Here is a 17,085-nt window from a genome sequence, read left to right as displayed (position 1 = left end):
CTTAAAAGTCTTTTGACAGTGCGCATGCGGCTCCGCGTCGCTCTGTGAATTGCGTCATCAGCGGGCCACTAGCTGATAGTAGCAGGGGAAGTTAACTGACCTTCTTTACGGCCTCGTCGCTCGCACGTCTGACGAGGACCTTGAATGTTTTTCACCAGCGGTATTTGAGCTTCTTGATTTCTTTAACTGCACATCTACGCAGTCATGCCCACAAAGCTGGAAGTCCCCACCCTGCAGGAGATGAAGGTGGACGAGGTGAGCGGCCATTATTGTTTAGCATGAATGAAGAAGACGGGACAAGCCAGCTAAGTAGCTAGCTGAAGGGATAGCTGCTGCACGGTTCATTTGAAAAGCTGTAAACTTTAAGCCACTAGCTTTACTTGCTAAGATAGTTATATTATATTGATGAATGCTATACACACGTGAGTGAATATTTACTATAGCACAGGAAGGTGTTAAATATTTCGGGCGCCTTTATAACTATTTTTGACAACAATATATGGCGTTAACGTCTTGAGTCTTTTAAGTTTAGCAAATGTGCATTCAGAATGTACATTTGGTTATACCTGTCAGGGTGAAAGGAGCTTTCGATTCCATTCGGTTCTTATACCAGTCTGTTGTAGCAGTGCTATTTGACATATTGAACGTGTCCTTGGAAGTCAGGTGATAGCTGTCAGCAGCAGCAGCCTGTGCCTGTCCAACAATAATAGCACCGTGGATATAATAAACGAGCCTGCACCATTAAATTAGATCTGTCCTAACATCCTAGCACTTGATCAAGCTTTTGCTAAAGCATACTCTTTCAGCTTGTGAGACAAACTTTCTTTAAGTACAGTATGACTTTTGTTAAATACCTGGCAAGACCCCTGCAGATATTTTAAAGAGAACATGAAGAGAAGAATATAGTGTATATATACACAGATATATTTATATGTTGTAGAAATGCACCAACATGTTTACCTTGTTGAAAGATTTTGATGTTGATATTTGATACAGATAGTAAATTCACTTATATTGGAAGTAATGGCTGAACAGGGTCAGATAGAAGCAATGCTTGTATATATCTGACCTGCATTCATATTGTTAAAGCTGCCTTACCCTCCAAAAGAGAAGACACAAAGAAAACAGCTATATCATTAACTTATGTAGCCCTCAGAAATATTGTTGTAGATAATATAAATCATTTAAATGTAAATAGCGTTTAATAATGTCATTTTTACTACATAATTCAACACCAGCAACAGAGATATTATTATTTAATCTCAGTTTTTTCTTTTACTTTAGCTTTTTGTATATTTAAATCCTGAAACTGTCACAAATAATGTTTACACTCCTGTTTCATTTGTGAACATTTGATTTCACCTTAAACATTATTTGCATTATTTTTCAAAAATAAAACAAATCATTACATTTCATAATGTGTCAAATGGCATCAATGGCAAACAGTGGTTGATGTCTGTTTTTGTTTTGTTTTTTGTTTTTTCTCACATTAATTTTGTGCTGGCTAAATGTTTACATGTGTAGGGTGACGAGGAGATTAAAAAAAGTTCAGAAATAAATAAGCAAATGTTTTCCTTTGATAAAATGGAAATGCAAAACAAGTAGATGCATGCGTTGGCTATAGCTAAAGTTTTATTATAACACTGACCAGGCTGCAATTTTACCATGGGGGCAGTCCTAGTAAAATATTCAGATTTTAAAAAAGCCAGAATTTGTGGGCTAAAGTGGTCATTCTCATGTTAGAATTTGTACTTCTGTGTAGAGTTTTGCTTCATAATGTATTTATTTATTGTATAGGTTGTGTTTCTTATTGGACAAAAATAAACAGTCAACAGTTCAGATGCTCAAGGACATGTTTTCACAGCAGAAGCTCTTAATATGTTGAGCGTGCCTGCTCTTCATGAGATAATAATGCATATAGCAGCTATAAATTAAATCACATTAGTAGTGATCACTACAAGGCAGTTGTAATGGGAATATTAAAGTAGCAACACAGCTCTTTCTTTATGTCACATCATGCTGTTTTTTCTTTATTAACTGATCAATACAAGGTTCATTTACAATTCCTACTGGGAACTGCATCCAGGCTTTTGTTTGTGTTTTTTTAAACACAGCCCATCTAGAGAGAGACATTGCAAATAAACTTTGGCTTCACTGTGGTCTGTCTTATGTTTCTTGTTGATATACCAAAATAAAACTAGTACTAAGTGCTACCTTAATATACACTCTTGTTGAGTTGGTGCTATATACATAAAATTGAAGTGAACTAAAGTGTGTCTCATGAAAACACCAATTGCATAATTGTTATTTGTTAGTGTCTCTTGTAGTTATGTTCCTTTTTCATTCTAATTGTCTTCCATGTGTTGCTTTCTGTGCAGATAAAAGTGTCCTCTTCGGTACTGAAGGCTGCTGCCCACCATTATGGCTCCCAATGTGACAAACCCAACAAAGAGTTCATGCTCTGCCGTTGGGAGGAGAAGGATCCCCGGAAGTGCCTAGAGGAAGGGAGAAAGGTCAATGAGTGTGCACTCAACTTCTTCAGGTAGTAGTTTGGTGCCATATAGTTCTGGTATGAATGGACACAATATCTGAAAGTGGACACTGAAAGCAGGAGACTATATACAAACAGGACTGGATTGATGAGGTCTTAGACGTATTGTCTGAGCAGTCTGAATGGTGAAAGGATGAGCTTTGTCATTTCTGCGAGAATAACATTTTTCCTTATGCCTTGGCTTGACGTTGTCATGATATTTGACAGAAAGGCGATACTCCGGTGATTAGGCAGAGTAATTATATTTTTAGAGCTGAGGGCTGCTGCATTGTTGTCATCTGCAAAAGTGAACAGTGTGCTTGTGGTCAGAGAGTGATTGAAAATGTGGCTTGACTTTGGAGCCAGCTGAAAGTGCAGACTGTGCGAGTCCATGTGAAACTCTGGTCAGATACTTTTGCATTTCTTGGTGATGGGCATGTGGGTAAGAGAATGTGTTCTGAGGTTTCCAATGCTGCTCTTGGGCAGTTGTGCCTTCATAGTTCAAAGTTGTTGAAGACTGCAGAGTTGGGAAGTTTCATATTCTGTGTCTTCTACTGCTAATAAGGTTTTCAATCTTTTGACTTTTGGTTAAAATAAATTATTAACATAACTGAGTAAACGTCATGGTAAAGTTGAATATGTGACTTAAAAGTAGTGCAAGGGAAGAAAAAGGTGGTGATAATCAGGTTTCCATGTAACATCAAGGATGGAGAAGAGCAACTAGATTCTAGAGAAGTAAGCATTTTTTCCATTATTACCTACTCGTCTCAATGCGACAAGTCATTTTCCATTACAGTCGAGTACTACCTAATGTGTACGTGGGGTTGTTATATTAACACGGCTCAACGTCCCGTGACATCATTTGTATGCAACATGAATGCTACAACATTGAGGTGATGTTATACCTGCAGTGCAGTCAGTGGCTTTTTGTCAGAATCGGGGACCACAGTGTTAGTTCTGTTAGTGTTAGTCAGTGTTAGTTCCCTTGTTGCTGGTTTGCAAAAATGGTGGTTTTGATTTTTGTGAAGGAGACACTCTCATTATTTATCAAGTGATGCTACTGACTAGCCAATCGGTGACATGCAGTCTGACAACGTCACATTTTCTGATTGCTTTGAACCTCGATTGAGTAGGTACTAAAAAAGTACCATGTACCTGGTACTATCACCTAATACAGCGGTCCCCAACCTTTTTTGCACCATGGACCGGTTTAATGTAAGACAATATTTTCACGGACCAGCCTTTAAGGTGCCGTGGATGAATACAACAAAATAAAATGATACGACCAAGACAAAAACTGTGGTATTTTGTAAATTTATTAATAATAAGCGAATTCACTGTGTAATTGTGTAACTTTATTAGCAGCGTCCTCCTGAAATGCACCAACAACATTGAGAGTAACACCCTCCTCTCTGCCCCTTTATGCTCTCTGGTCGCTATGGTAACGGGTAAATATATCTTTCAAAACAAGACACACAACTACAACACGAGAAAAGACCCAGGGAAACCAAGCTAACAATAAAATCCCTGAAAACCATAAATTTCACACCCGAGCCTCAACTCTTGCAGCCTGGTATCAAACAACCCAGTCCGAATAAATGTGTTAATTTCCACCTTTAGCAGGAACAGGAAAGAACTGTTGGAGTTTGTTGAGGTAGCTGCCTTTTAGGTACTCATCATGGGAGGCTGATGCTTGGCTTTCAGACACGGCCGTGCTGATCCTGTTGTTGTGCACTAGGGAACATAAATTTATGGCGTTGCTATAGCAATGATATAGTGATATGACATTTTTTATATCACATAAAAATTTATATGGGTGTTATCCAAGGACCAAGGGATGATAAGTGGTATACAAAAATCAATATGCAAACAATGTATTTGTGTTTTCCAGACACAAAAGGAGGAGATGCTGCCAGTGTATTAAAGCAGCTAAAAGAGCAGCATGAGATCAGTTAAACAAATTAATTAATTAAAAAGATTGTAATGATAAAATCCAAAGTATGTCATCCTGAAATCCATGCTACCATTTGGTTTGAGACTGTGTGCACTGCTGTTGCGAAATCAGTTTTGCCTAAAATGTTTTCAATGGCTAATTTAAAGTATGTGAAACATTACTGGGTGATTCAGCATCTCGATCATGACATCACCCAGGCTCAGGAACTACAGGGAGTGCAGAATTATTAGGCAAGTTGTATTTTTGAGGAATAATTTTATTATTGAACAACAACCATGTTCTCAATGAACCCAAAAAACTCATTAATATCAAAGCTGAATGTTTTTGGAAGTAGTTTTTAGTTTGTTTTTAGTTTTAGCTATTTTAGGGGGATATCTGTGTGTGCAGGTGACTATTACTGTGCATAATTATTAGGCAACTTAACAAAAAACAAATATATACCCATTTCAATTATTTATTTTTACCAGTGAAACCAATATAACATCTCCACATTCACAAATATACATTTCTGACATTCAAAAACAAAACAAAAACAAATCAGCGACCAATATAGCCACCTTTCTTTGCAAGGACACTCAAAAGCCTGCCATCCATGGATTCTGTCAGTGTTTTGATCTGTTCACCATCAACATTGCGTGCAGCAGCAACCACAGCCTCCCAGACACTGTTCAGAGAGGTGTACTGTTTTCCCTCCTTGTAAATCTCACATTTGATGATGGACCACAGGTTCTCAATGGGGTTCAGATCAGGTGAACAAGGAGGCCATGTCATTCGTTTTTCTTCTTTTATACCCTTTCTTGCCAGCCACGCTGTGGAGTACTTGGACGCGTGTGATGGAGCATTGTCCTGCATGAAAATCATGTTTTTCTTGAAGGATGCAGACTTCTTCCTGTACCACTGCTTGAAGAAGGTGTCTTCCAGAAACTGGCAGTAGGACTGGGAGTTGAGCTTGACTCCATCCTCAACCCGAAAAGGCCCCACAAGCTCATCTTTGATGATACCAGCCCAAACCAGTACTCCACCTCCACCTTGCTGGCGTCTGAGTCGGACTGGAGCTCTCTGCCCTTTACCAATCCAGCCAGGGGCCCATCCATCTGGCCCATCAAGACTCACTCTCATTTCATCAGTCCATAAAACCTTAGAAAAATCAGTCTTGAGATATTTCTTGGCCCAGTCTTGACGTTTCAGCTTGTGTGTCTTGTTCAGTGGTGGTCGTCTTTCAGCCTTTCTTACCTTGGCCATGTCTCTGAGTATTGCACACCTTGTGCTTTTGGGCACTCCAGTGATGTTGCAGCTCTGAAATATGGCCAAACTGGTGGCAAGTGGCATCTTGGCAGCTGCACGCTTGACTTTTCTCAGTTCATGGGCAGTTATTTTGCGCCTTGGTTTTTCCACACGCTTCTTGCGACCCTGCTGACTATTTTGAATGAAACGCTTGATTGTTCGATGATCACGCTTCAGAAGCTTTGCAATTTTGAGACTGCTGCATCCCTCTGCAAGATATCTCACTATTTTTGACTTTTCTGAGCCTGTCAAGTCCTTCTTTTGACCCATTTTGCCAAAGGAAAGGAAGTTGCCTAATAATTATGCACACCTGATATAGGGTGTTGATGTCATTAGACCACACCCCTTCTCATTACAGAGATGCACATCACCTAATATGCTTAATTGGTAGTAGGCTTTCGAGCCTATACAGCTTGGAGTAAGACAACATGCATGAAGAGGATGATGTGGACAAAATACTCATTTGCCTAATAATTCTGCACTCCCTGTAAGGCTGGTCATCTACTGATCAGAAGGTCGGTGGTTCAGTGTGACAATTATCCAAAGTACATCCTAATGTAAGATGGGGGAGGATGAGTGCTCAACTTGTGCACTAAGTTATGGGAAGAAACCTTTAAATCTTGTTGTATTTTGCTGGTTGATTTATGCAGTGACATTTTTTAATGAGATCAGTATGAGCCTCAATAGATATTTCATCAAAATTTCAGTTACTTCAACTTTAGGGTTGTTGCCGCATACGTTGAAGAGTTATTTTCCATTGTGTAATGTGTGATAATCACACAGCCGCTTGCACTTTTGCATCATTTGTCCTGTTGAGTCACTATTTGTTTCCACAAAGCTTTTTATTTATCATGTTCTCTTTACTTATTGATCAGTATATTGATTTTGACTTTATAAAAATCAGTTCCAGATTGTCATTTCTCTGTTCTGAGTTACTCAGCCTCTTCTCTAAATTATCCAAAAACATAAGAATAAATCATCAACTTGAGCTCATTAAGTGTGATGTAGAAAACACTCCAGTAATTTTCCCTCTCTTTAGTAGAAAAAGTGGCCGATTTAGAACATGAATAAGAAAATTACCCATGAAGCGTATTGTGTCCATAAAACTTTGTGGTCTGGCCTTTTTCACTCTTAAGTGCAGTGTCTGTGTTTACTGAAAAGTTTTATTCTGAGCTTTGGTTATGTTGTGACGCCTGTGCAGCAACTGAGGTGCTTTTGTGAGAGAAAAACCTGCAATTATGATAATGAAGATAGATTTGAGAAAAGTTGTAATTGCACCAGGGGCCTGTTTTGATTCTCTGGTGTTTCTGGCAACTGCCAGCCACCTTTAGGTGTTCTTGTTATAGAAAACCAGCCCATAGCAATCAGATTCAATCAACAAGTGACTGCTCACAAGCAGAGTAACCATACGCTGATATAAGTTCTTAAATACATTTGGTTTCTTAAATTTGAGCAGCTCTGTCCTTTACATTCTTGAATTATTGACTCCTATGATATGCATTCTTTTGAAAATCCCACTGACTGGTGGGATACTGGTGCTGATTGGTGTCAGCTGACTGGTGTCAGCACCAGTATCATACAACTAGGCATCAAAACATCAAAATTACCTGCCTAATATTGTGTAGGTACCCCTTATCACCCACCAAAACATCTCTCAGTGGTCGCTGGATTGATGGGATCTCTGGATGGTGTCCTGTAGGATGTGGAGAGGAGCCTCTGTGCATCTGACTTAGTTTGCTTCCTCCAAACTTCCCAGATTGGGATCTAGGAACTCTGGAGGTCAGGCCAGTGACTTAGGCCACTTTTGCACTCTGACAGGGCACATTTCCGCAGGGTGGAGGCCACTGCTGTCGGGGAGTGCTTTCACTTTTTGGAGGGTGAAGGTGTTAGCAGTGGGTGTGTTGGTGTCTGTCTGCGACATGGGTGGTGTGCGTCAAAGTGCTAGTCACATGAATGCTGGGATCATTTCCCAGAGAACACCGCATTTAAACAATACAGTCAATATTATGAATTTCATCTTTGTGGTTTTAATGTTTCAATAATGGATGATGGATAAAAATGAATTATATTTTAAGAGAAAGATTTCCACTTCATGCGTTGCAGATTCAGTCTGTATGAAGATTAATCCTGCTTCTGCATGTTATGATGTGTGTCTGTCTGCACTGTGCCTTTTAGGCAAATCAAGGGGAACTGTGCCGAGTCCTTCACGGAGTACTGGACCTGCCTGGATTACTCAAACTTGGCAGAACTCCGTCACTGCCGTAAACAGCAGCACGCTTTCGACAGCTGCGTCCTTGAGAAACTGGGATGGGAGAGACCTGACTTGGGAGATCTGTCTAAGGTGAGACTGGTGAGGGATTAACTTGTGCATTTGCAGTGTGAGTACTGTAGCTCGGTTGATGGGCTCTATTCATGTTGATTGTGGGGTATGTATGATTGCATCTTATGCAGTCTCATTCAGCTACAGTTCTGAGCAGGCAAATAGTTTTATGCTGCTTTGTTTTTTTCTCTTTCCATAAAACCAGCATTTTTAAGGGGCTTGTATAACACTGGCAATCACTAATTTAGGTATCAGCAATCAAAACGGAGCCAAAAAGCGATGCCAACAATAGATTATTAGACATTTATTTATGTAGTCTTTTAAAAGGACTTCTGCAAAAAAAAAAAAAACAACAACCCAAAAACCTGGGAGCGTTTGAATGGTTGTAATCAACTTTCTGGCTGTCTTTCATTTGTTAGACAGAGATATTGTGCACCGACTCAAACATGTGAGCCGGCAAAGAAAAGAACAAAAATGTGACTTTGTAAAACTGTGAAAAATGTTCTTGTTTAACTCATTCACTGCCAGGGTTTTTGAGCATTTTTACTCATTTTTGAAGAGCCACAGAAAACTGTGTGTTATGATCATATAAACGCTGAACCTACCAAAATGAAGAACAGACTCTCTTCTTCCATCCAAAAAAAAAGCTTGTTTCTACCATTTTCCGTTCTTTAGTAATCAGCTGTAGAAGAGAGGTGGGTTCCACCAAAAATGCCTGTTTTGACCAAAAAAAGGGAGAAAACGAGCTTTTTGTGAAAAATACATTTCAAGCAGTCTGATGTTCACTGACAAGCTGCCCGAGGTTGTATTCTAGCCCCTCCCATTGAAAACGTAATTGACGTCTATAGACGTCAATGGCAGTGAATGAGTTAATGTGCATCTGGACCAAGTTTCTGGCTGCTTATATATTTAAAACAGATTCCATTTTTGTTACTCATTTTGGAACTTAAATTAGCAAACTGTTTTTTGTAAGAAAGGTTAGGAGGCAAATGGTGTGAAGGTGGGACAAAGGGGACAGTCTGGATGATTTTGGGGGAAACAAAGAGGTGCAGGGATATAAATCATGACAAGGGATGAGATGGAAGGCCCAGTGAAAGGCTAAGGAAATGTTCAGGGCTTCAGCTGTTGACAACTTTTGTATGGTTTCATTTTAGCATGGACCTATTATGCGGTTTAAGCATAATCTCTTGTCAGAGATTGGCACGGAGCATGTGCTCTATTGTTTCCTAATAACTGCCATGTTTGACATCAGTGTGTCAATTAATATTTGAGTGAGTCTTCAGTGTGTTTATACTGTGTATGTCTGAGAATTTATGGTTTGTGTGTTGCTTTTCTTCCTTAGGTCACCAAAGTGTCAACCTCGCGGCCCCTGCCAGAGAACCCCTACCACTCTAGACCTCGTCCAGAGCCCAACCAAACCATCGAAGGCAAACTGGAGCCTGCCAAACATGGCAGCAGGTTATTCTTCTGGAACTGGTGAGGCAGCTCTGGAAAATCAGTCACCCTCCAAAGCCGTGGGCTCTGTCCAAAAACAGCTAGGCTTCTTGTGACTGTTGATACTTCTAAGATAGTTCTAAGGTTTGAATTTCTGACCTGCAAACACGAGCATTAAGGATGCTGGATTTGGACAGGGTTCATGCCTGAACAGTCATTTCTTTTTTTGCAGCTGTACCTCAAACATTGTCCAATAGTTTGATTAAGGAACAAAGTCCATGAGTCCACCACTTCTGTAAATGTAAAAAAGTGAACAAAAGCAACATACTGTTATTATTGTTGTCCGAAAATAAAGAGATAAATTGTAAAGGAGCTTTCTGTTTTTATTTTAAATTTATTTCAATGCTCAGTTAATATTACTAATGTGTTTTAACATCTTAAGCATTTCTGACTTTTAAAAAAATATATACTTTAAGGTTATTAGGAGCTGCAAGTCTGTGTTTTGTCAGAGTGATTCAAGGTGAGGTTAAAGGTCAGGGTTCAGGGTCACTACCTGAAGCAAGAGAGCGCTGCTGCTGCTTCCTCATTTTCTCTCGGCTCACTTCCTGCCTCTGACCTGGACTGGAAGAAGACCAGAAGGGTAATTTTCAGAGATGCACGGTGAAGTGTGTTTATTGCTGCACGTGTTCATGACCTTGAGTGGAAGGAGGTGAGAAGCCTTTTGAAAGTGGCCCGCTGGTCTGTGGAACATGTAAGACTGTGCCAATGTACACACACATGCTCACGTATCACTGGGATGGTGTCCAGGATCCAAGCTTATCTACAGTGTGGTGCGGGAGACCGGTTTGAAGACAACTTACTGTAAGGCCTCAGAGTTTGTCTCAGCCCACATAGCAACTGTTTAAAATCTATACTGGCAGCAGCAGTCGCGATTTGGTCCATTCCAAACATGAGACGAGTCTCTGACCTCTGCCATGTGGGTGACTTCTGTGGGAAAAATGGTAACATAAAATTTGACATCTTTCTCATACTCACAAGCAGAGATGTGGCCCTGGGGTTTTTATGTACGATTAAAAAACACTTTTTTTAATGGTGCAAAAACAAAGTGAGTTAACAAAGGATAGTTTTCTGCTGACGGTCTCTGAGAATAATATATATATATATATATATATATATATATATATATATATATATATATATTATTATTTTCCCACAAGTTACATTTTATCCTACACACAACAATTTCAGCACAGTAGGACCCCATTTCCCAAAACAATCATATTCTTTCTTTGTGTACAGAAACACTGAATGCAGTCATGTAAAAAATAATCCCTTGCATACACCCCACCAAAATTTGGTTGCCTTTTAATTATGTGTTCATACAAGCTAGCTTGTGATCTTTGTTGAAGTGGCTATTTAAAAAGGTAAGATACTTAAAAGAAATTACACTTAACTGACATTATTTGGTCATTTTCAGAATGATCCGTTTTCTTGCTTATTGAGTATAGTTTTCCAAGGGGCTTGGAAAAAGTAAGTCAAAATCGCAGGCCCTACGATCTCTTACTTAAACTTCTGACATCTACAGTCTGCTTTTCTTTCTGACGTTGAAGAGTGTGATGCTATCATGCCAAAAGCTAGGTATGATAGCAAAAGGATTCACGGGGGGGGGGCCTTCTGGATACCTATGACTGTGATAAGATCTCCCATTTATTTGCAATTAACAGTTTCCATGTAAGAACTATCAAAGTCAGTATTGCCATATAAACAGGACAAAATAAGAGTTCCATCTTTGGCCCACAGTGTGCAAACGAGATGAATAAAGACTCAAATGTAAAGATATAAAAAAGATAAAGAATGCAAGAATTATTAATATGCAGTATTGCAGGGACTTGAGTGACTAAAAGGGTATTCAGAAGTGGCTTAGCACATCATTTAATGCAAAAAGAAATCTTCAATATTTGTCATGATCTTATTCAAGCGCCTGGAGGAAACTGGTGTGATGGGTTCTGTGTAAGTAGTACATGCAAAACTAGAGTTTCTAAATAATGTACTTTGGACAGATGGATGTTAGAGTTTTGTCCGCAGTGACGTTAGACCAGCTCGATGCAGACCGTAGGCGATTCTTCAGGGGAAGAACCTCAAATCAACTATGAAGCATGGTGGTGAAAATGTTATGGTTTGGGGTTGCTTTATTGCCTAACTGACTGGGCAGAGCGCATTTACAGATTTGACTATGAATTGTGCATCATATCAAAGAGTGCTGTTTGAAAGCTGAAGTTGAACCAGACAGGCACATTTCAACAGGGTAATTATCCAGATCACATTAGGAAATCCACCAAGGAATGTCCCAAAAAGAAGAGTTGGCAGATCCACTGTGGAAAGGCCTAAGCAGAACCCAGAATGGCATTTCAGAGGAACGTGGGAGGATTTCAAATGTCCACTAAACTAACAAACATCTTGGAGAATCTAACATGTTGATAGTTTCCTTGTGGATGAGTTCTGATACGCTGATACCTTTAACTGAAGGTCCTGTTTAAAGGCGGATCAGATATCTACTTGTCCAAATATTCTTAAGAAAAGCTACAATTTTCCATAAGAAGTTTTTACTTTATCAAATGACTGTATGTGCAAACATGACTGTGCGTGTCTCTGCGTTTCTATGGGGCGTCACTGACTTTAGCTGCAGAAATCCCCTTCACGAGGTGTGGTCTGGCACTGCGGCTTGCACAGGAAACGTCTGACAGACCATCTTCTGACCTGGACGGCGGGACAAAGGGAGGAGGGAAGAAGGGATACAAAAAGGAAAGGAGGTGTAGATACAGGGAAACACGAAGGAGGTCGCAAGTGATAAATTAGGCATGGAGGGGAAGAGATAGGTGCAAGAGAGATGAGAGAAGAAAAAGAAATAAAAAACAGTTAAAGGGAGGCAAGAAATTAAGGGAAACATGAAGTGGGAGAAAAAAAAGTGAGATCCAGAAAGGGCAAGGTGGCAAACGACTTGAAAACAGACAGACGGAGCAGGGGCTTGGAGGTTGTTCGGCGGCTGACGGTGAGGCCCCAGGGCTCGTGGCAGGCCTGTCTACATGCGACTTGCAGGAAGCAGAGGGTCATCGTTGTTTGACACAGCACCGCCACAGGAAACGGGCTCTGGCACAGGAAAGAAATACAATACAGGGCTTTCATAAAGCTACAGCCCGCCTGGGAGCTCAGTGTGCTAAAATACTCAAACAACCTGGCTTGTTCAGAAGACATAAATGTCACTGTATTCCTGCTGTCGAGTGTCAGGTTTGACACACTAGATGGATATATGAAAAATGATGAGGACGCTTTCAAACAGGCCAACATCTATTTTCTGCAAAAAACCAAAAAAGATAACAAATGTATAACGAGTCAAGAGATATGTGAATTATTTTCCAAAAATTGAATTTCCTTTCTCTGTAGTACATTAGCAAGTTGCAAACCTTTGCGTCAGTAACCCTCCAAAGTACTTATCTTGCTTGATACATCTGCTACATCAGTGCCGTTAAGAGCCCCCAACATGTGGGTGCACTTCAATGGACAAACTAAAATGTAGGTGTGTTTGATTTGTTTATGTTGGTGCACCTTTCTTGCTATTTGGCCCTGTGATCTTTTAGACGGTATATGTTGTCAAGTGCTGCTTTCATGTGTCCTCTTATCCCCCTCGTACTGCACAGGGGGCTTTGAACTAGCATGCAGGTTGCAGTATAAAACACCCACCCACCAGGTCACAAGTACCACCACCACATTCACAACCACAACTCAGGGGGATTACTAATCTGAGAGCATCAAAGGGGTAAATTTCCCGGGAAACACGCACATACATGCACTTGCAGACATTGTTATTTTTTAATAACTGTGTTTTCTGAGAGGAGCTATGCAGGCAGCTTTACACGAGAATAAGATCTTAGTAAGTGAGGGCTGTTGGGTTAGTTTCTGCAACCTTCAAGTCTTTAAGTGCCATTAAGGGTGAAAATTTCAGCTGCAAAATAATTCATTTGTTTTGAGGTGAAAAAGGATTTTCCCCCTTCCAGATTTCTTATTTTCGGTCATATTTGTTATGCTTCAGATCATCACACAAATTGTAATATTTGTCGCATAAATACAAATACAAAATACAGTTTTTAAATGATGATTTTATTTATTAAAAGGAAATAAACCTACTTGGCTCTTTGTGAACAAATCTTTGCCTCCTAAACCAAATAACTGGTCGTGCTACCTTTGGCAGCAAGAACTGCAATTAAGCATTTGTGATAACTGGCAATGCGTCTTTTACATGGCTGTGCAGGAATTTTGGTCCACTCTTCTTTGCAGAACTGTCTAAATTAACCTGAGTGAACTTCAGCTTCATGTACAAACTGATGTCCAGAAATCAGGATTCAGGATTTTTTTGGAGAGAGCAGAATTCATGTGTCCATCAATTACATCAAGTCGTCCAGGTCCTGAAGCAGCAAAGCAGCCCCAGCTCATCACACTACCACCACCATGTTTGACTGATCTTTTTATTGAATGCTGTATAGTTTTACTCCAAAGGTAACGGGACTCAAAAATTCCAAGAAGTTTAACTTTAGTCTCATGAGTGCACAGAATACTTTCCCAAAGGTCTTTGGGCTCTTCAGAATGTTTTTTTTCCTCTGTTTTTTTGACAAACATGTGACCAACCTTTATGTTCTTTTTGGTGGGCAATGATTTTTACCTTGGAGCTGTACTGTGGATGCCATTTTTGTCTAATCTCATTCTTATTGTTGAATCATGAACTCTGACTGAAACTGAGGTAAATGGTGTATTTAGTTGTTTTTCAGGGTTTTTTTTTTCTAACCTTCTAAACGAGTCATTGATGCTCTCCTGGAGTAACTTCGTAGGCCAGTCACTCCTGGGTTCACCACTGTTCCAAGTTTTTCTTCATTTGTAAATAATGACTGTCATGGTGGTTCACCTGAGTGTCAAAGCCTTAGAAATGACTTTGTACTGCAAACCTTTCCCGACTGATAGATGTCAATGACTGTCACACAGGGCAGGTTGGTTTGGAAATCTTTCATCTGTTTAATAAATAAAAATTTCACATACATCAGTGATAAAAAGGATACAGGATGGACATGAGATGTGGTTCATAGGGGTTCCCAGCATCGCATTGCAATATTTTACATATCAATATTTTATTAACACAGGGACACCAAATGTTGATATCTTTATATATAAACTGGAAATACAACGTTTTTAGTACTATAATAATAAAATGAATTACCTTTTAACTATACCAGCAGATGCTATTGAGTTTTTCTAGTGAGTGACATGAGGTCAGTGTATGGAAGGAAGAAAGATGGAGGCTTTGGAGAAAGAAATTTGAAAAAAGTGCTGTCCAGGTTTAAATCACAAACCTGTGGAACAAATGAGATGGACATGTCACGTGGGATTTGCAAGAAGTGTCATATGAAAGCAACCTTTATACTACAAAAATGAAGGTTTATCTTACGTCCCACCATCCTAAGCTAACGTTAGCCAGTCACAGCAAAGCTAACGTTAAATCAACCGAGAAACCAACCAACACTGGACACACTTAGCTTGACAAAACTACCTTACACTTCAGAGTGAAAATAAAAACCCATCAACTGCATTTAGGCAAATTTAATAAAATGTTGTGGGAAATACGTTTTTTCCCACTGGAACAATCAAATGCAGGTATGTGACAGAGCTGCACGAGCACAGCCGTACCCGGGCTAACGAAGACCTGAGCAAAGCCTGAGTACAGCAGGAAGAGCTGCGTTAAATTGTGACATGTGAACTGACTGTGCATTCATATCTCACAGAAAACTAGAGACTAAATACTTTTAATAGTATCATAACTCACACATTTTTGCTTCCACTTAAGTTAAACTTTGAAGAGTTGAACAGTTCACTTTCTCAGGTTTACCATAGGTTTCAGTAACAGTGTTGGTCAGTGTGTGTGTGTTTGATAATCCCATTTTGAAGGAATAAAAATTACTGAAGTGAGAGGATCAGAACAAAGTTTGCATAATTTTCACCTGAAAAAAAACAAAACGGTAATACATTGCAATATGTCACAATCATGTAGACTCCATGCAAAAACCAACCCGGTCGAGAATTTTAGTTTTTTTATATTCAAATTTTCCTCTAACTAGACTCTGAATAGAAGCCATATTTCTGTCTTTATTTTCTATAAATGTTTAATATGAAGATGTCAGGTGTATATTTCACAAATTATTGTGGTTTAGTGACTATTATGTATAATAGATAGTCACTTGTAGCACGTTCATAAACGATTACACTTCTGATAAAATCGCTGCAAGGTTTTCAAGAAACTGACACTTCATCACAGTCTACACCACGTTATCGCCACAGTCTAAAGATGGAAAAGTCTGCAGCATCACCAAAGGTGACTGTCCAGATTCCACCTGTAGGAGTTTGTGGCTGTGCTAAGCACGGTGGGTTTACCCTCATATTTGAGAGTTGTGCTGGATGAGTATTTAGGGAAAAATAGTGCACTGGTTAATTGCAGTTTATTCATCAAAAACTGTTCAGTAAACTACATTATTCAGACGTATGTTTGAGAAATATTTGCATTGCTTGAGTGTTTTTGTGCACAGTCTTCATCTTTCACATGCTTCATCACATATGTTGTTGTAATACTCTGCATTAAAGTGCTATAGTATTGTACTGAGAGTTGAGTATCATCATAAGGTGATTCCCACCTCTTGCTTTCACAGACCCCACCTGGCTCAATTTCAGTGAACCAATATGGTGATAAATGCTCAGCTCAAGGCTCTTACAGGTTATGTCATAGTAGCTTAATTAATCTATTATACACTTTAGCAGCGGTCCCCAACCTTTTTTGCGCCACGGACCGGTTTATGCCCGACAATATTTTGCATAAATACAACAAAATAAAACTAGTACCGGTACCGAAAAAAAGAAGATTTATTCATAACACACGTGAAAAGACCCAGGAAGACCGAGTTAATGATCAAAACGATAAAAAAATAACACTGAAAACCGATAAAGACCCTGAAAACCACATATTTCACACCTGAGCCTCAACTCTTGCGACTCACGGGCCAGTACCGGTCCGAGGGCCGGGGGTTGGGGACCGCTGCTTTATAGGATTCACATAATTTTACCACATACAGCATAGTGAACTTTATGCCATGTGTAGATGACAGTTAAACATAAGTGAACCCATGCAACATTATTCTGTGGAAGAAGAGAGCAGTCTTTTGTTTATTCCAGCCCATAACTTTCCATTTCGTCTTTACAGGTGGATGTTGATGAATTTCGAAGTGTGTATCGACTAATTAGTCTGCTAAATTGCCCACTTCATGTCCTACATCAGCTTTTAATGGGCTTGTCACATTGTCTTCATGCACTCTTTGATATGACACAGACCTCTGGTCTTGGGGTGGAACGGACTGATACATCTAACTTAGTAGAACTGCAGATTTCAAAACAATACACATAATCGTCACATAATCAGTTAAAGTAAAAACATTCATGGGAGAATCTTTAAATAGCATCTGATTAATCTTTATT

General features: G+C 39.5%; 1 protein-coding gene across 1 annotated transcript; it reads left to right on the top strand.

Annotated features, from left to right (window-relative positions):
* The first annotated feature begins 54 nt into the window (after window positions 1–54).
* Window positions 55–9,891, top strand: ndufa8 (NADH:ubiquinone oxidoreductase subunit A8). Its single transcript, XM_082538275.1, has 4 exons — window positions 55–255; window positions 2,379–2,542; window positions 7,944–8,109; window positions 9,431–9,891. The coding sequence occupies exons 1-4, from the start codon at window positions 205–207 to the stop codon at window positions 9,566–9,568; spliced, it is 519 nt and encodes a 172-aa protein (XP_082394401.1). The 5' UTR covers window positions 55–204; the 3' UTR covers window positions 9,569–9,891.
* Window positions 9,892–17,085: the final 7,194 nt, after the last annotated feature.

The sequence above is a fragment of the Aulonocara stuartgranti genome, assembly GCF_965226115.1.
Source record: "Aulonocara stuartgranti genome assembly, chromosome: 7".
NCBI lineage: Eukaryota > Metazoa > Chordata > Actinopteri > Cichliformes > Cichlidae > Aulonocara > Aulonocara stuartgranti.
The sequence above is the reverse complement of the archived record's forward strand: the minus strand, read 5'-3'. Positions and strand labels throughout refer to the sequence as shown.